This window comes from Calonectris borealis, chromosome 2 (assembly GCF_964195595.1).
Source record: "Calonectris borealis chromosome 2, bCalBor7.hap1.2, whole genome shotgun sequence".
NCBI classification, from domain to species: Eukaryota; Metazoa; Chordata; class Aves; order Procellariiformes; family Procellariidae; genus Calonectris; species Calonectris borealis.
The window spans coordinates 49,528,561-49,548,242 of record NC_134313.1 but is presented as its reverse complement, the minus strand read 5'-3'; the positions used below and the strand labels follow the sequence as shown (position 1 = coordinate 49,548,242).

The 19,682-nt window shown below is 38.8% G+C and overlaps 2 protein-coding genes across 2 annotated transcripts; both read left to right on the top strand.

The window, feature by feature from the left end:
* The first annotated feature begins 434 nt into the window (after positions 1 to 434).
* On the top strand, positions 435 to 9,096 carry LOC142078803 (transthyretin). Its single transcript, XM_075141926.1, has 4 exons — positions 435 to 769; positions 1,551 to 1,690; positions 6,425 to 6,560; positions 8,817 to 9,096. Exons 1-4 carry the CDS (start codon positions 701 to 703, stop codon positions 8,922 to 8,924), a joined length of 453 nt encoding a protein of 150 aa, XP_074998027.1. The 5' UTR covers positions 435 to 700; the 3' UTR covers positions 8,925 to 9,096.
* Positions 9,097 to 10,940: 1,844 nt separating this feature from the next.
* Positions 10,941 to 17,811, top strand: TTR (transthyretin). Its single transcript, XM_075141927.1, has 4 exons — positions 10,941 to 11,228; positions 12,995 to 13,125; positions 15,749 to 15,884; positions 17,626 to 17,811. The coding sequence occupies exons 1-4, from the start codon at positions 11,160 to 11,162 to the stop codon at positions 17,731 to 17,733; spliced, it is 444 nt and encodes a 147-aa protein (XP_074998028.1). The 5' UTR covers positions 10,941 to 11,159; the 3' UTR covers positions 17,734 to 17,811.
* The last annotated feature ends 1,871 nt before the right edge of the window (positions 17,812 to 19,682 follow it).

Genomic DNA, 19,682 nt, shown 5'->3' with positions numbered 1-19,682 from the left:
CAGGTCTCTTCCCAGTAACTAAGAGGAAACCTCAGCGTCTACCTGAAGGTTAGGCAAGATGAATCCTTAGGAACTTCTGGTGAGAGGCAGATGTTGTCAGATCCTATCTAAATTAGGTTTCAAAAAGAAACATTGCTCCTTTTCAACAAGCAGGGGAACTGCTTGGGAATCTGTCTCCCAGCACAGACCATTAGCACTACTTGAGCCAGACAATGAAGAAATTCCATCACCTGAGTCTGCATCTATATGTAGGAACTGGTCTTCAGAAAGCTCTGAATACATGGAGGAGAAACATGGAGCAGGTGCAGAGAAAGCATTGGGACGTTGTCGTGCACAACCTGAGGGCAAGGTAAAGAAGATCTAGAACTGGTTGGATTTCTGGGCAAACAAAGGTTGTTTGCATTATTTTGTGGAGGGCTTTCTACGAGTCTAATCTCCCCAGGCAAGGGTCATGTTTGTGTCCGTTACTTATTCTCTTTGCTCTAGTGATCCTGCAGTCCTTCCATTGACTGCAATGGCAGTGCTATTCATGGACCGACTGTAGGATTGGACTGTTTACTAAGCAAATAATCAGAATCAGCAGATTTGGAGTCATATGGGCACCCAATAAGCAGCCTGTTTTGTTGTCGGATCGGCTATAAAATCCCAAATCCCCTCAGCTCCTAGCTGCTGGCACCAAGGCTCACTAACAGCAAACAGAATGGCCTTTCACTCTGTGCTCTTTGTTTTCTTAGCTGGACTGGTATTTTTCTCTGAAGCTGCACCACTGGTGAGTCTCTTTTTATTCAAACTCAATCATTACAAGAATGATAAGCTAGATTTTCTAGATGACTAGCATCCTCCTCGTCCATGAAATTCTGTAACCATTAAGCTTTGCTGGCGTGTTATTTTACTACCATTTTTTAAGTAGCTTCTTCAGAATCCTTAAAACTTCTTTTTTGCCATTTACCCATCTATTTTAGGATATTATGAAGGGGTCAGGGATCTAGGAGGTGTGACCTTTTATTTCTGTCTGTTTCTGCCAGTTCATGACTCACATCCCGTATCTTCAATATAGAGGTAGCTTTACCTTCTTCACCAAACAAGTGCTTCTCTAAAGCACTAAAAAAATATTTTTTGAGGTATGACTGAAGACTCCTTATAGTAAAATGAAGCTTAAAAACCAAATATTCTTTCAGCCTTAGGGATGTCATAGGTATTTCTTTGTTGGTTTCCAAGGCAAACATACTCTGCCTGCACTTATAATAATTTTTATTTGTGACCTCATTAAAAAGGTATACTTTATAACATTTTCCCAGGGCCATATGCAACTCTAAATATTTATCAAGCAATCTGTGCGTGTGTGTGTGTAATAAAGTTATCAGTATAAAGCTGTAAGATACTCTGCTTTAAGAAATAGATGTTTGCAAACTGGCTTTAAATACCATTTGGCAAAGAACTTGCTTTTAAGTCAATGTTAATTCTGCAATAAGAATCCATCTTTTCTTTGCAAGAAGGTTTTTGCAGGGCTGGTGAACAGCTCCTATACAACCTCTCCTGCTTTCCCCAAGGTCTCCCATGGCTCTGTTGATTCCAAATGCCCTCTCATGGTGAAAGTGCTGGATGCAGTCAGAGGAAGTCCTGCAGCTAACGTAGCTGTCAAAGTCTTTAAAAAGGCTGCAGATGGAAGCTGGCAGGACTTTGCTACTGGGTAAGTTATGTGCTCTTATGGAGCCATTTTCAAGGTGCCTCGGGCAAACAACTGAGAAATTAAGGGAATGGAGCGCTGATCAAAAAAAGCAATATGTTTTCTAGCACATGTCATGCTATCACTGTCACACACACTATTCACAGCATGCGAATTCTGGTCTAAAATCCGTCACATTCAGGTGGATTTATCCATGACTGAAATACATGCTAACTGCAAAAATAGGTTGAGACGCTCATCTTCTCTTTGTAAGGGAATAGGTTTAATAATTAATTTTTCTCCTAGCTTCAGTACTATCTTTCCTTTCTATAAAAAGGAAAAAAAAAAAATTAAAAGCTTATTTACCAGAATTTTGTAGGTAATCCAGACTAACCTACTATCTTCATGTGCAACAGATATAGAGATTTATTTGCAGCAGTCACATACAGAACCCTCTCTGTAAGCTTTGCTGTACACATGCAAATAACAAGCACATTAGCTGTCTTCTCCTGTGTAATGAATGTCCTGTTGGAAGAAACTCCTTGGCCAGAAAGTTTTAAAGAATCCCATTATAACACATCACACAAGCACAATCTCAGCATTTGTTTGTGCTCATTTCTATAGATCCGCATGGCTTTTGCTAGAATGACAGCTTAATACTTACAAAGCATCCTCAGAACATCACTGAGAGGCAGGCAATAATACCATTATCTTCAGTCTGTGGAAAAAGTATGGGTAACAGAGAAATACAGTTTACTAAAATTAAAATAGGTGAAGTATTCAGGCATTTAAGTTTCATTGTAACAACTCGTTGAATCAGATTTTTAAATAAGTCAAGAGAAATCTCTAGTAACAGCAGGATATTCAAGCACAGAATGACAAGCACAAGCATGGACAGAAGCCACCAGAGCATCCAACTGTCTTTTACTAGGATTTTTATAGTATGATTTACGTAAAAGCTGAAGAAAAAAAAATAGAGGAGAAGACTACAAGGAGAGAGATACCATTCTCTCCATCTGAAGGGTTTCTTTTTATAAAACTCAAAACAAAAAAAAGTTTTCCCCATTGAAAAGCAACAAGAAAGGTTAGGAGATTGAAGGAGAAACAAACACCTCCACTCCCAAATGCTGAGTGTTAATCTAGGAACAAATGACTCTCAGAATGGATTTATATACTTTAACAAACAGAGAAGCCCCATGAAAAAATGACATGTCGTTTCCAAGGAAAGCAGAGACAAGGATAATGTCTTGTCTGTAGTGAGGATTTCTGCCGTTATTAGGAAACCCAGATTATTTCAAATGTTTCATCACGTGCTCTTGAACATGTAATACAAAATACAATTTACAGAGGAACAAGATAAATGCAACATCAGTGTTAAATGCCCTCACTTTTTGGGCATAACAGTGTTTTCTTGTTCAGTTTGCAATGCTGCTCTCAACAAGCCCAAGGAGATAAATCCTCAGTTCTTCTTAGCCAACCTCTGTTGACACTTTAGGCCAGTATACCCCTCAGAAAACCAAATCACTTCTTCTTAAATATAAATTGAGAAGATTAACCCTGGGCAAGTGAGAAGCATTTTGCTGGGGGAAGGCAGTGGAGGAACATTAAGCCACAATTTTTACTGCAGGTAAAGATTTTGACATTTCCCTTGACTTGCATCTTAACCAAGGCTGCTTTCAGCAATACCATTGACTTTAGCTGATGACACACTTGTTTGAACTGGGTTTTCACATGTGATTGCAAGTTTTTTCTTTTGGGAAAACCAGAGTTTCTCTGTGTAAACCAGATGAAAATCTGAATGTAATCAAGGAACACAATCTGTAACTACTCTTGTCAGGTTAATAATATTTTGAAGTTACAGTACCTAGCAGATGCATATGGAAAAGTTACATTTTGTAAAAATGTCTATAAAAGTTATTTTTTTCCCTTTTTGTTTGTTTGGTTTTACTTTGCTAACACATTTTAGGGAATTAAGCAAATGCACTTAGCAACTGCTGCATTTGGAGTAATAGTATTTAAAAGGCAGGGAGGAAGTTAATAAAGTCAGCTGTTGCTATGCTAAGAGCCTTATTTCAAAATTAGTCTAGCCAAAAATATGCAAAAACAGATAACTCAAACTGAGACACACTCTGAGGAAGGCTTTAGGGCTCAGAGACCTGGGAAGCATGTGATTTGGGTTCTATACGAGCTCCTCCCATGACTAGCTTTGACCTCCTCACTCCTCACATGATTTTGGAAATCTGGATCTTACCACGTGGTTCAAGAGTTGCATTCACCAAACGTAGTTCTCATGTGTCCTAGGCTGTAAATCATTAAAAAAAAAAAGAAAAAAAAAAAAGACTGCAGCATATTTGACGGTGGTTCCCTCCACCCTCCTTTTTTTTTTTTAAACTCCAAAATAATAATTCATGTTCCTGAGATATTTCCTCAGCAGTCTGCATCCGAGGGCAGAGTTTATCTCAGTGCAGCATGTGTCCCAAGAGTTCGTAAACGTCATTGCACAGACAGTGTAGATGTAACCTGATCACAATACACAGCTAAGGTCCAGACAGTGAAACAGAGGATGAGGATTGCAGTCTAGACTGGAGACGTAGTAACTTAATCAGTGGTTTGCAAATTTTTTGCTGGAAAAGCTCAGCTTTTCTAACTTAACTGTCCATCTTACAGCAGATGCTGTAAGTCCACATCCTGTTAAGAATAAGCAATATTCTAAATTCATACTATACCATACTATATTCATTCCCCCACTCAGACAGAAATACAAGTGCTGTTCAGAAGGAATCACTTGAGGCATTTTGCTACCAGGGCTGAATGCAGGGCATCCTCTGCCTTCTGCTAATCCCATCCAGGCTCTGAATCGCACACTGTGCTGTTGGCTGTCAGTGCAGCAGTAATGCTGAAGGATTTGCTTGTGAGACCACTTGCATTGAACGGCTACCACTTAATAACCAAAATTAAGAAAGTGCCATTAACTCCTGGTAGTAGGTGAGAGTCTTCAAGTGAACTCTTGTTTCCAGTTTCCCAGCTGTTCTGGGTGGTTAACATCTGCAACTCTTCATCAGCACCCATTAGGGAAAGCACTATTCAAGCTTCATCCGCACTTTTCTCAAACTAAAACTTATTTGTTTAACTGAACAAAGATTTTGAGGCAGACATAATTTTTCCTTTTAGTTGGTTTGTGTCTAGACTATCCAACTTACAAGCAGATGTATGTGAACTGCTAACTGGCACTCTGAACACTTCTGCAGGATCTCAGCAATTCTGTTTCACGGTTTCAAGGACACTCGCCAATGAATTCTTCGTCCTTTTACCTATTGCCTTTTATTAAGGCAATATAGCTTAAGCCAAGAAATACTAATTAAACCAAAGGAAAACAGATGTGTTCACAAATTGCCCGTGAGCCATGTTTCAAACAGGGCGTGGATTCTCTGCAGGTTTGGTCTATCCTGAATACAGTTGATTTCACTTGTGCTGGACCAGTGAGACTTTTGTCAATCTTCCAAGTGCCAAAGTTGAAATATAAGAAAACCTGAAAATTAGCATGGGGTTTTCGATCCTTTTACTTCTTAATTTAAGCAAAAGCTCTGTCATTCTGACTTTTTTCATTCACCACCATTAAGGATGACAATTATGATGAAGGAGGAGGCAGCAGCTGGGAAAGAAAAGCTGCAATAGCACAACTGATTCTGCCTCTGATAAGCAGCATGTCACTGCTTTCTCCCCTCCCTCTCTTCCTCCTCAAGCTTTTCTGTTTTCTGCCTAGACAGCCACTCCTTGCCATAAGATGGGCAAGTTCCACTAGTTCTTCAAGTCAAGGTTTTCTTCATTTTTCCTTCAACTACATCATGTGGTTATGAAGTGCTATAACATCAAATAAATATTTTCAGCAGAAAAAAAAAAAACTGGTAAAAAAATCAGAAATAAAGTAAAAGGAAGGAAAAGAGATAAACGGGGTTTAGGAGCTAAAAAGAGATAAATGGGGTTTAGGAGCTAAGTATGTAAATATTTAAACAGCTGTCATACAAAGCTTGCTCCTTTTCAACCATATAGGGTGCAATGCCAGCTATATTTCCTTCTTGCTGCTGGACATCATTCACCCACAGTTTTTTTGTTACGAGCTGAGTACATAATCTCTCTGAGCTGGGAATTCCTATTGCTCATTTATATGGCACCAAGTGGGAGAGGCCCCTGCTCTTTGACCAAGGCATTGTAATTCAAATTAATAAAATCTTGTGATGCTAAATTGCTGTTCGAAGACACTACCACTCAGGGTCACATAAAAACACATAGGGGTAAAACCTATAGCCTCAGTGCTAATAACTAGAGAATAAAATAATTTTCAGTAAAATCTCTCTTCTCTCTTTAATTATAATTTGAGATTTGGCATCTTGCCTTTCATCATGACGATCCTTTTCCTAAGCCACTAATATCTGGTTCCAGAGGGCACTTGGTACAAGTTAAACATGATATTAAAAGAGGGGCCTTAACTATAATCCCTGCCGTAGCAACAGAAATGACAAGAAAAGCCAGCCAGCTTTGATTTGTGATGTATATGGATGAGTTTGTAGCAAGGTCAGGCTCTGCAATATGGAAACATACACTACATAGAAGGAGGGAATTCTTTCAAATTATTAGAAACCATTCAATGTAGAATTTGGCTGTACAGCACTTCTGCTATTTAATATTTCACATTGGGTGTTTCTGTTTAGCATCTAAATGACAGTATAAAATGTTTACGTAAGTATTTTACCATTACAGGAAAACCACAGAGTATGGGGAGATCCATGAGCTCACAACAGAAGAACAGTTTGTAGAAGGAATATACAGGGTTGAGTTTGACACCAGCTCTTACTGGAAGGGACTTGGCCTTTCCCCATTCCATGAATATGCTGATGTAAGTATTTGCAAATATATCTATTAACCTATATACTGTCTAGTGGCATCAGCTGGAAAGAACAAATACAGTCCTTAAATACTGAATTCAGTGAAACGGTTCACTGCTACATATGATTGTGTGTATATATATGTAATAAAGGCAGTATATAGCCCACTAAGCCAAAGGAAGCAGCCAGCTTCCCTGCAAATACTGACATAGCTCTTCCAAAGTGGAGCTGTGCCCATTCACCCATTCAGACCAGTAGGGACCTTTGTTCCAAAAGAGCTACATTATTCAAAAACACGCAGCGTTTAAAAAACAAACAAGAAAAAAAAAAAAAAAGACTGCTTTTATCAATGCTGAAGGAATATAGGGATTTGAAAACCCTCATTTTATAGGAAATGAACTCTTCTTTAATCAGAGGGATTTCCCTCCTATCAGTCACCTGAAAATCCATAATTCTAGTATGACCTGTAATTATAGGATAAAATGATTCTTGCTGATGTGCCCTTTTTTTTAAATGTTGCTCAGTACTGAAATATGCCATAGAAAAAAAAGGCATAAAAATATAAAGAAATAACCATAATGGGAAAGGAAAAGTAGGCTGTTTCATCAGTACCTAAATTTCATAAGCAGGCCAGCAATATAATCATGTCTTGGGCCTCCCTTTGCTCTCAGCCCTTCACTGATTATTGTGTGCTCTATTCTATCACATTTACTTAGCACTTCCAAAAATTTTGCTTAAATTCTTCAGGCTTAATCTGCTATTAAATTTAAGTTTCCTCAAATTAAGTAGTCTGTAACGGCTACAGATTGCCTTGCAGAACATTTTAAACCACAAGTTCATGAAGCTCTGTGGAAGACTAAAAAAAATGACTGAGACCCAAGTCCATAAAAGTTTGAGGTGTGGCTTGGGTCATTTAGGTCAAATAAACAATCCTCAAAAATATTCCCTAACCATTATGATGTCTGAAAGTTGCTGGGGCCTATGGAAGGACTTCACCTCAAAAGGTGCTTAAAAGCACCTGGTTGAGACTGTTCCAGCTAGGCTGTTGAAGAAGCTTTCCTTTGATGTAATAGCCTACAGGTCAACAAATTGGCCTGGGAAGTGAACAGAGTTCAATGACTGTCTGTGTACAAGGTAACCGAAGCCTACAGTCCTCACGTCCCAGCAGCTTAGATTTTGGCAGGACTGGGACGACCCAGTGCAGTTGACACGCCTGAGGGATGGGGTGCCATCCAGAGGGACCTGGACAAGCTCAAGAAGTGGGCCCGTGTGAACCTCATGAGGTTCAATAAGGCCAAGTGCAAGGTCCTGCACCTGGGTCAGGGCAACCCCCGGTATCAATACAGGCTGGGGGTGAAGGGATGAGAGCAGCCCTGCCAAGAAGGACTTGGGGGTACTGGTGGATGAAAAGCAAGACATGAGCTGGCAATGTGCGCTTGCAGCCCAGAAGGCCAACCCTATCCCGGGCTGCATCAAAAGCAGCGTGGTCAGCAGGTCGAGGGAGGTGATTCTGCCCCTCTGCTCTGCTCTGGGGAGACCCCACCTGGAGTACTGCGTCCAGCTCTGGAGTCCTCAGCACAAGAAAGTCATGGACCTGTTGAGCAGGTCCACAGGAGGGCCACGAAAATGATCAGGGGGATGGAACACTCCTCCTGTGAGGAAAGGCTGAGAGAGTTGGGGTTGTTCAGCCTGCAAAAGAGAAGGCTTTGGGGAGACCTTATTGCAGCCTTCCAGTACTTAAAGGGGGCTTATGAGAAAGATAGGGACAGACTTTTTAGCAGGGCCTGTTGCGACAGGGAAAATAGTTTTAAACTAAGAGGGTAGATTCAGACTAGATATAAGGAAGAAATTTTTTTACAATGAGGGTGGTGAAACCCTGGAAAAGGTTGCCCAGAGAGGTGATAGATGCCACATCCGTAGAAACATTCAAGGCCAGATTGGACGGGGCTCTGAGCAACCTGATCTAGTTGAAGATGTCCCTGCTCATTGCGGGGGGGTTGGACTAGATGACTTTTAAGCCTTCCAACCCAAACCTTTCTATGATTCTATGATTCTTTGTGGATCTGGATCCAAATCTCACAAATTTCTCAGTCTTCAGCGAGCATCACAAAGTAATGGGGAGCATTACCCTTCAGAAGGGTAAAATCATTGATTGAACAGAACTGGTAAAGTGGTCTGCAGAGGAAATGGAGTGCGCTTGCTAATTCTTAATAAGGTAGTTTTGAATGTACGTTGTTCATCGTGATCACAAGTTTTCTCTTTTCCAGGTGGTGTTCACTGCTAATGATTCTGGTCACCGCCACTATACCATTGCCGCTCTCCTCAGCCCTTTCTCTTACTCAACCACTGCTGTTGTCAGTGATCCCCAGGAGTAAACATGTACTGTCATTACACAAACACCCTCCTCTGCTAGAACGATTGTAGGCTTTTAGGAGGAAGGTTTTTCCCTACTGCTAATGCATAACTTTTTGCTACATTAGTTTTTTTTTCCATTTTGTAACCTGGCACACTTCAGACAAGTCAATAAAATGTTACTTCTTTAAAACAGTTTCGATTCTATTGGTGACGTTTTATTGTGTTCCAAGGTGTCATGATTTGCATTCAAGTGCAAAGGACATCTGGAAGCCATGCATGGCATATGGAAGCAAATTAACACTTGATTTGGGTCTGTTATCTTTCTCCACTACTTTAAAAAAGTCTCACCAAATGCATTGGCTCAAAATAAGAAAGTTATAGAGTTGTGCTACCTTAAAAAAATTTGACCAAACACACTCAAAATGAGAAAGTCATCCATGCTACTCATAATTTACACAGAGAAGAGACGGTCCCGCTATCAACTAGGTCACAGGGTAAATAGGAGAAATTCTGAATACCTAGCAGCAGAACAAACAATGCAGAAAAACTGTTTATAATAATAAATAAATATATATATCCAGAGAGCTGAAAGAGTTAAAACCTGTGTACCTTTACTTGAAACTTCAGGCAAACCTCAACACTTTCAAGAGGAAAGTTTGCTGCTCAATTGATCTAGGAAGTTCTAAAGCAATTTCAGTAGCACCCTTTTTAACAACTTTGGTCTTTAACCCAGTTGGCTGCTGTATTCATGTGCATTCCAATTAAATCTCTAAGTCGTCAAATCTCTAGCCATTATTTTAAAAAGTCTTAAAATAGAAGCATCATCTTAATAGTCTCTTCATATTTTTAGAAACAGCAAAGGTAAGCTGTAGAGTGACTGTGATTCAAATAATGCTGTTGATACACTGACCAAAGAGTTTGAGGGCTTTAGCAGTGATTTCTGTAGACTGATGGCCTATTGTATTTAAAATATCCTGAAGCAGAGGAATTGTTGTTTAACAGGATTACAGAAACTACAGAGATTGTTACTGAAATCATGCCATTTAGAAACCATCAGCACTCATCTGCCACTGACCTTGGAGTTTATCTCTACACCCAGAGCCTGCTGGGATGACTGCATACCAAGTGAATTTACAAGTTACAACCTTTGACGTCGTTTGTCTTTAACGTTTCACTATTTGGTTACTTTTGTCCCTGATTTCTGGATACTACGACAGTTACACAACTCTTGTAAGCAATGCAAATAGTTCCAAAACAGCACCCATCTTAAAGCATGCATATTTCATGGGATCTTACTATTTATTCCTAGAGCTGGAAAACTGCATTCCTAGAGGTTTGCAGTGGGCTATGCCCAGCCCTCAAAATAGGACATAAATATGTTCATACAGTCGTGGTGTAGTCATAAAAAAACCAAACAAACAAACTGCATGTAGTCATCCACCTGAAGACAGAATAAACTGAGCAAGAAAGTATATGTGCATGCATCTAAGCAAAGATCAGAAAGACAAAGTTTAATTTCAAGAAGTAACAGTTCCCTAAAATGAAGCACAGACTTCCCTTGGGGGCTGACTTGCAGTTCTACAGAGAAAGTCTTGAACTTGTATTGAATCTAAGGCACAAGTGACATGACAGGACTTAAAACACTCTTTAACTGTGCTCCAGAAATGGGTATGTAGGTATCTATTATCATGCTGGAAACCAAAAGTAACATATTTTTCCTGCAGGGGAATGCATAAGATAACTAGATAGCCCACACATTATCCACTTACCTTTTATCAGAGGTGGGGGCAAGGCCACCACAGAGAGAAATCTTGTAATAGATAAACGTGGGTGAGTTACTTAAGCCAAGCTATAACCACAGAGAAATTTTGACTGAAACTGAAATTGCTGAGTGGACAAGAAATTTGTATTTCTCTCAACTATATGAGATGCATACAGCACTATTCCTCAACAAAAAGAGAAAATTAAAACAGAATAGACATTGTTTGCAAGAAAAGAGACCACTGTAGCTGAGGTGGGCAATATTCACAATATTTCCACAGGCGATGATAAAAGACTTATTTTTGCAGACAAGGTTCATGTTTGTATAGGTTACTTATTTTCTCATTGTTTACTAAGTAAATAGTATGAATTGGCATGTTGAAAGTCATACGGGTTTTCTAATAAGTAGCTTCAGTTTAGAGGCCTTGATATAAAAATCACAGATCTCACCAGTTTCTACTTGCTGACACTGAGACTTCCTAGTGGTAGGCAAAATGGCTTTTCATTCTGTATTTCTTGTTTTCTTAGCTGGCCTGGCATTTTTCTCCGAAGCTGCACCACCGGTAAGTGTCTCAGGATTGAGGTCCTTCATACTGATGTAGTCCCAACTTTTTTTCTTTCTTTTTTTTTTTAATACTTTAATTAGTGTAAGTGAAAAATAGAATATTCCATTTTATTGCAATTACTTTGATTTTATGGTATGTATTGACTGTAGTACTCTCTTTCTGCTCTTTTTCTGGTCGTTCTTTCGTGATTAGTGAGAGGGCTTTATGGTTAGAGAAGTAGTACTTGTCATTAGACTCAGTGACTATGTGAAAAACAATGTAAGCGAAGAAAGGAAAAAAAAAACCATATTCACGACACAAAAGCCTTGGTCCTGTTGCAAAGTAACTAATAGTCCTTATAACACAATGAACAAGCTCCTGTCGTGAGGGATTTCATTTCCTGTTGTGAGATCCGTGCTGGAGAAATGCCTTCTGCAGTCCTCTCCCTTACTGCTCTCCCCACTACAGCTCTATCCCATGCAAGCAAGAAGGGATCTCAACACTCATTGATGCAAGCAAAGAACAGAGCCAAAGCCAGGATCCCACCTCCAGAGGGCTCATTTATTCCAGCAAAGCAAGCTAGAGACACAGACGCTTCAGCCTGTAATTCTCCTAGAACAGACTGGTCTCTCTCTCTCCCCCCCTACTCATTCTTCCTGTCAAGCTCTGATCTTTGGGAAAATGCATTCCTGACCAACCTTTGTGAGGAAGCAGCCTTTCGTTGAGCTCCCAGGGTGTAAAAGCCAGGAAAATAGGTGGTGGCACCAGAGCCCCCACTGCCAATGCCTCAAAGGAAACACGAGTGAGGAGCTTGTGCATTCCAGAAAAGGAGCCTGAGGAGTCAGGGCATACAGGCATTACAGATAACCTGCTGATACGTTGGTCTGATATAGGGCCCATGGGATATTCAGCATGTCACAGACTGTAAGAGGAGATGTAAGAGAGGGTTCCTACTTTTTAACACCTACATCATGATTCTTTTTGCAATGATTAAATGGAGATCAATGATTGCTATTTTGAGATCATCCCTGATTAGCACCTTCCACAAAGTTCTATTTTCTCACTTCTCATATACAGAATTAGGTAATGGAAAGTCAAAGCCCTGATTCAACTCTGCCTTTGAATACGTAAAACATCAGGGCATAACCACTGCTTGTGATGAACATGTTGGGAGTGAAACTACAGCCATCCCATCTTTGAAGGAAGGTTTTCCTCTCCTATCCCTGCAGAGCTGCCAGGGGCTGACAAATCTGATCCAACATGGTGTTAGGAGAGAGTCCGTATGTGGAGCTTATCCAGTTTACAGCAGAACTAAGATAACTGCATGGCAACAAGACATCAGATGCTCTCAAATCCAGAAAGCTGTGCTCAAATTGCCACTCCAAAATACAGAGGAAGAGTTGCCAGATTTTTAAACATTCCTGCTACCTTTGATGATTTAATTATTTGCTGTTGAGGTCACAATTTAGTTACAACTGGAGATGGAGATGATGTGTAGCTAAGCCATGACAAAGAGAAAACAGAAACGTGTTCTCACACACTGCCGCGGTGCATCCTCAGCGCACGTGGCTACACTCCCCCGACAGCTCCTGACACCTTCCTCCCCAGTTCCACCATATCCAGTCCCCAGAAAGCTGCAGGCTACACTTCTGCAGTACACAGTGATCTTGTTGAGGAAAATACGGTATATTCTCTAGATCTAAAGAATAAGATTCCTTACTGCTTTATTATGCACCATCGCTTAGCTTTCTTACAACGTAAAAATTCTCTCTTCCTACCTGAAGGACTCTGCTGACTCCACGCATCCTCTTTTTATAAAAATTCTGGATTCAGTCCGAGGAAGTCCAGCTCCAAATGTTCCAGTTAAGTTATATAAAGAAGCTGCAGATGGATCTTGGGAAGTGTTAAATTCAAAGTAAGTTGTATCAAAATAAGTGAAAGAAGGGAAAGGCAATGGGAAGAGGCCAAATAGTTGAAAAACCAGTTTCACATTCTCTAACATGTGATGTCTTTTTTACTCAGAGGAAAGATAACATACTATTGAATGAATTTGCTGCAGACTGTCTTTTAACTGTACTACAGTTTCAAGTACCAAAATGGTTTTATAATGCTTTGTAATTACTGTGTGCACAAGGAAGTATTTTAAACTATCCTTTAGTTCAATCATCGCTTCTCTTCAATTTCATTACAAAGGATTGTATTACTTTTCAGTACCCACCAATGAACTGCTGCATTGTTACCAGAAGAATCAGGTAGACTCTTTTAGTTTGTTTGAAACTAAGACTCTGGTTGAGAATCCTACCTTTATTGGATATTTTCCTTCTTTCTAAATGGCTTTTCATTTCATACAACACCACAGATTTAAAAAGAAAACACAGAACTGTTTTGAACATATACCACATCTATAACTGATAGCCTTCTTTCCTTCAAGAAAAAGGAATCAGCCAAAAGGAGAAAATTCGGGGATAAAGCTTTCTCACCTCCTCCCCCACAGAGAAGCAATTAATCTAAAAGAAGAAAAAGAATCTCCCAGATATTTAAACGCTGCCATGTCTTTTAAAAAAATATAATTGTAGAATTTCAAATGTAGATGACTTTTTTTTTAAATTGCCCTCAATTTTAGTATATATTAACACGTGAAAAAAGCAATTTTTACTTAAAGTATAATCTGAAATGAAATTGAAAAAATTCTTAGGGGGTACACAGAATGAACATTCTTTCTCTGTTCAACAAGCAACATCCCACTTCCACACTTTTCTCCCCACGATATTTGCAAGGTCTCATCCTCTTTCCCGGTCTGTTAACAGTCTATTCTACCTAAAAAAGTGAGATAGGGCTCATAAAGGCTAAAGCCGGCACATAGTGCAGGAGTTTCAACAGTGGGATCCCAGACTCGGATCCATTTGTAGAAAGCCCATGAGAAACTGTCCGTAAGTGCCTCACTGTTGTAGAGCAGTGGGCTGGCAGAAGCAACAGTGCTCTCATATGTGTCCTTGAAAAATACTGCTACAGCGAAGGCTACACATATTTGTACATGGAGGGGCGGGGGAAGAAAATCTATTTATGTTGTCCTACTTAAATGGCCTCCCACCCCTCAACTGAGAAGATAGCTTCACACATTGGAAAGCACTGGAAATGTATGTGATTTTCCATTAAGAAGGTATTCAGTTTACTTATCCTCAAATCTGAGCTTAGAGGCTTTATATAGATACTCCGCTGAACAGCTAGATCTTGACTGAAGCCTTAAAAACATACTTAACATCTGAAACAAAGAACAAAGTAAACTTAACATAAGGTATGCTAAAGTCATGATAATACTAAATCAACCTCTCCAGCATTGTTAATTTCTAAATAATGGAATGTTAGCAAGAGATTCCGAACTGTTCTCCGTTAAAGATATGTTTGGTTTTAGCTGAGAAAGCTTACTACAGACATGAACAGTTATCTAACAATGATGAATCTACGACAAAGAAAAAATAGAGACATTTGAACGGATAAAAAATAATTTGATAACTGACTACAGAGCACCTTGTAGGATACAAATGGTGTTCTATGACTTCATAGTTATAGGCTATATTAAAGCACAAATCCTAAGTAATGCACTGAACAATGACACAAAAAACATTCAATCGTTTATTTTTCTCTGCATGCAATTTGAATAAAAAATGTTCAGAAAAAGATTTGGCAGCTAGAACACAAAGCAGTGGTTTGTGACTACTAAAACCAGGCACTAGCAGCATTGTTATTTGCTGATAACCCACCCAATCAAAAACGTAGTATTATATAACTTATTTCACAGAAATAGGTTTCAACCAAGAGACGTGTTTGAGAGACAACATTCAATATTGGTTCTGGAGCCCCAAACTGGTTGGTGTTCAAAGGTCTATAGTTTCAAGCCAGTACTATGGCCTTGGCACTGATAGAATCTTCAAATCAAACAAAACCATCTGTTTGTTGAGGATGGAAAACCAACTGATCAATACAAGACAACAGGGAATTCCATAAGGCTACACTGTTGGCTGACCTACGGTCATTTCAAATAGCAGATCTCAAATTTCAGAGAGCCAACTGTAAAAAATATTCATACTGATAAAACTCAATGTATTTAAATAAGTAAGAAAACTACGGAAAAATCAAGAGAGTTGACCCTACTTACTTGCACAGTAAGTGCATCACAGAGCTTCCACATTGCTTACAGCAGTGGTCAAGTTTTCCCTCTGAATGGGTTCATTTAATTAACTCCAAGACTCTGCCAGGAGTCTATGAACAATAATGCCAGCTTTTGGCTCACCCCCAAACCATGCAGAGTAGTGACATGGCAGGCAGCCATCTGCTGCGGCGGTCGTGGAAGTAGCAAATGCCAAGATAAGCTCTGAAGCATCCGTAATACAGATGGACGTAAGCCATTCCAGATCAATAGAAGTATTCATCATATTACTTAAGCTACACAACATCACTCAAGTTCAATTGCTAAGAACTGCATTTTTCTCATGCTTTTAACCAAAATATAAAAGTGCCATTCTTCTGCCATCACATAGACAAACCAATGACAATGGAGAGCTCCATGAGCTCACAACTAAAGAACAATTTGTAACGGGGATATACAAGATTGAGCTTGACACAGCCTCTTACTGGAAGAGACTGGGCTTGAACCCCTTCCATCACCATGCTGATGTGAGTATTCATTCTCTCCTGTAATTTTAGTTGCAAAGAACAAAGATACTTTATAAGTCTAGGCTTCAATTACTAATTGACATGTTGAACTTTCTTTTCAGTTTAAAATATTTTTGCATTAACACTTTAAATCCAGTCTCAAAGCTTTGTAACAACATACTCATGAGAGAATCTAGTTACTACTTTCCCCGTAACTCTCAATAAGCTCTTAGATGCATTACTTACTATGAGGTTTTCTGTCCTTCTACCTCTGCTTAAGCCTGTGATGCTTTCTGTGGCTATTTCTAGACTCCTGAGGGAGAACAGGTGGAGTAATCTTAAGTCTCCTGGGAAAAGGATTTTTCTGCATTTTGGATCCAGTATTTGTATGGCTGCAGACAAAGTTTATAATTTAGATTTTTGAAGATACTGAAAGGATGAACTATGTTCTGGATGCTTGGATCCTCAGTTTAAAAGAGAAAAAAAGGCCTTTTTAGTTTGCATGGGCCAGATAAACTGGTTAGATGAAGGTGCTCCAAACCTGGTACCAACTGAGGCCAGCTCCAGGGTTTGGGACTCCTTGGGGGCTGTCCCCTCCCCCTCTACAGCATCAGCCCTTTCACATGACCTTTCAGTAGCAGCAGCAGTCCTGTATTAGTTGTTTGCTGGACTGTGACAGATCAGTGAGCAGGACCAGCTGTACAGTTTGCAACTGCTGCTCAAAGAGCCATTCCTCAACTCCTTGGAAAAAAGGTGGCAAACAGCTGGGTTAAATTTTGTTTCTGTCTCCCTGAAATGGATGAGAGACAACATTCTTATTCTAGACAATAATGAAGGTTAACGCTGGATAGTCTTGTCTGGTGTGGTAATTGAAATGAAAGAGGTAAGATGAAAGCATGCAAGTAAATTGATTATACATCAAAATAACGTTTAAATCTATATTCCAGACTAGAAATGAATTTAATCCAGAGGACAAGAACCTCTTTTCTTAAAAATAAACCTCAGTAGGGATCATGTTTTGCTCAGTTCACTGGTTGTTTCATATGCATCTTTTTTATTAATGTTGAAAGGAGCACAAGCTATGCATCACAGAATGTTATTGAACTGTGTCTATTTTAAAAGTTGACACTCATCATCTCACAACACAAAATCTACTGTGTAGAGGGAGAAATCAAAGGCAGGACATGAGCTGATGGGGGAGATGTTAAAAGGGCTGTTGTAAATGATTCATACATAAGGTCATTACCACGTTGTGGCCAAAGGACTAATGCGGGCCTTCTCTATCCACTAGATATATAAGTAGGATTAAAGAAACTCACTGCTTCATATTTTGGCCTGATGATAGCTATTGTAGCACTATGTTTAATTCTGTTCCTCAAAGTTCAGGACTTCATAAAAGCAACAAAAATATTCAAATACTTGAAAGAATGCCTTTTTTTTTTTTTAAATAAAGACAATCAATAAGGAAAAAATCTTGTTGCCATTTACGAGTACCAACAAGAAAACCCCAATTTGGATAATAAATATATTTGATAAAATTTTAAATAATTTAAGTGACATGTACGCTTTTAAGAAAAGGATATTTAACCAGTGGAAAAACTGTGTGACAGGCAGTCACAGATCACACTGACCAAATCACCACACGAGAAGATATTTCCAAAGTTTTGTGGGAGGTTAGATAAAATGATCACAATGGTTCCATCTAGGCTTTTATCTAGACATCACTTCTCATTTGTCTTGTATTTGTTTTTGCTTTTTGCAGGTGGTGTTCACAGCTAATGATGCTGGTTATCGACATTACTCCATTGCTGTTCTCCTCAGTCCCTTTTCTTACTCAACTACAGCAGTAGTTAGTGAGCCAGTGGAATAGAAGCTGACATTAAGCATGAAAATTTAGATGTGTAAATTCAAATTTCCATAAATGATAAGAACTTAGTTTCTGACTGTATCGACAGCTTTAGATTTCATAGTAAATCACTAACAGTAACAGTCAAGTTGTTTATTCATTTTGTTAACTTTAGGAAGAACGTGTATTGACTTCATTTTCAAATACTCTTCTGAATAAAAGTATTGTGTATTTCTCTATTCTGTAAGTATTGCTCTTCTGAATAAAAGTTTAGGGTTTGAAAAAACACAGTAAGCTTAGAAAAAATGCATTGAAACTCCATCACTGGGATTCTGAGAATAAACCAAATTTTTCCATGAAGTTAATAAACTACATTCCTTCTTGTAAAGGAAACAAACCAAACACATCTGAAAGGTGTCTCATGAAAAGTAAGCACAGAGGAAATGCAATCCACCACCTACCATCATCTATACCTTATTACTGAAGCCCACAACAGATGAAGTCACATGGGACTACTACCCAGGGCCCTACGTAATCATCAGATAAACTCACCTCCCAGTTCTGATTTTTAAGATACAGAAGCAAAAGCAGCTTAAAAGTGACAGCAAGGTAAAATAGCATTTAAGGATGCTACACATACTCAAAATGCTTTCTTTCCTGCTTTCCACTATATTATAACTGGTGGCACTTTCAAGGAGAACCCATATCCTTGAAAGTGCTGCAGAAAAGCATACCCATCAAACATACTTAAAGAAATTTATTTGTGTATTTGCATAAAATTCTGCATACCTTTGTCCCCAGTTGAAGTACTCCCAAAAATTACTCGCATAGCTCTAACCATCAGACACTTCTGTACTAGTTGTAAGATACAAAGAAAAATAAGAAGGATAAATGATGATTTCTGAGAAAACCAGCTCCCTATTTAATGCCAGGAGAAATATGGATGAATTCTTCTATTTCCCATTCTTGTAATCCGTATATAAGGAAGATTACTCCTAAACAGAAATAAGCATAGAGAAGAGCCATTAGGAGATTCAACAGAATAGCAACCCTATCTTGGAAAAGTACGCAAAAACGTTGAGTCATTTAGCGTAATAAAACCAAAAGCCGAAAGCATATAAATACCAATAAAGGGAAAATGATTTGTTAGCCTAAGGCTTGATCCCATCACAGCCTAACCTGATGTATTTGCTGGCCAGGTTCCCTTTCCTTTTGTTGTTACTTCGAGGTACTGAGCACTACAAAAATGAGCACTTTGTCTATAAACAAAACACAAAGGAGATATGTTCTCCACAGAACCTCAGAATAAACAAACCAACACAATCTTTAGAACATTATATTTCATAAAAGACAATGATAAAAAAGTACAAACATTTTCATGAACAACAAAAAACCAAAACTATGAAAGTACACAGGAAATTCCCAGCATTTGTTTCAGTGCATTTTTCATTAAGCCTAGCTTACATACCTCTACAAATAAAATAATCTTAAGTACACTTCTTGCTGATACGCAATGGATCCTTTTAATATTTTTAAATATCTGGCTCATTAGTAACCCACTACAACACAGTCATTAGTAAACATAATGATAGAAAAATAGACTGGCAAGATCCAAGAAAAAGGACATTTTGCACTTGCTTTTCAATATATTGTCTATTGCAAAGTGGATTTTATATTTTATATTCTCCCACTTAAATTTTAAATACAGCAAATGGGCTTAAGAGTTCCTTAGCATATCAACCAGATTCCACTGTTAATATTTCCGTAATGTTTTTACTTGTTAATTTGCAAGACCTTCAGAATCTTGTAAAATACTCCCTCTTTCTTCTCCCTTCATGTTCACTCCTTGAAGAGAGGACGTCCTTAATTTGCCTCATCAGCAATGCAAAAGCCAGTGTGATTGGCTTCTCTCTACATTTCACAAGAATCATGAAAATATCAAAAGGAATGTGCACAACTCTTAGTTCTGCATC

Coding starts and splice junctions, on each gene's coding strand:
- LOC142078803 (XM_075141926.1), top strand. CDS start 701: ATGGCCTTTCACTCTGTGCTCTTTGTTTTCTTAGCTGGACTGGTATTT. Junction 770..1,550: donor TCTCTGAAGCTGCACCACTG/GTGAGTCTCTTT, acceptor GCTTTCCCCAAG/GTCTCCCATGGCTCTGTTGA. Junction 1,691..6,424: donor TGGCAGGACTTTGCTACTGG/GTAAGTTATGTG, acceptor TTACCATTACAG/GAAAACCACAGAGTATGGGG.
- TTR (XM_075141927.1), top strand. CDS start 11,160: ATGGCTTTTCATTCTGTATTTCTTGTTTTCTTAGCTGGCCTGGCATTT. Junction 11,229..12,994: donor TCTCCGAAGCTGCACCACCG/GTAAGTGTCTCA, acceptor TCCTACCTGAAG/GACTCTGCTGACTCCACGCA. Junction 15,885..17,625: donor CCTTCCATCACCATGCTGAT/GTGAGTATTCAT, acceptor TGCTTTTTGCAG/GTGGTGTTCACAGCTAATGA.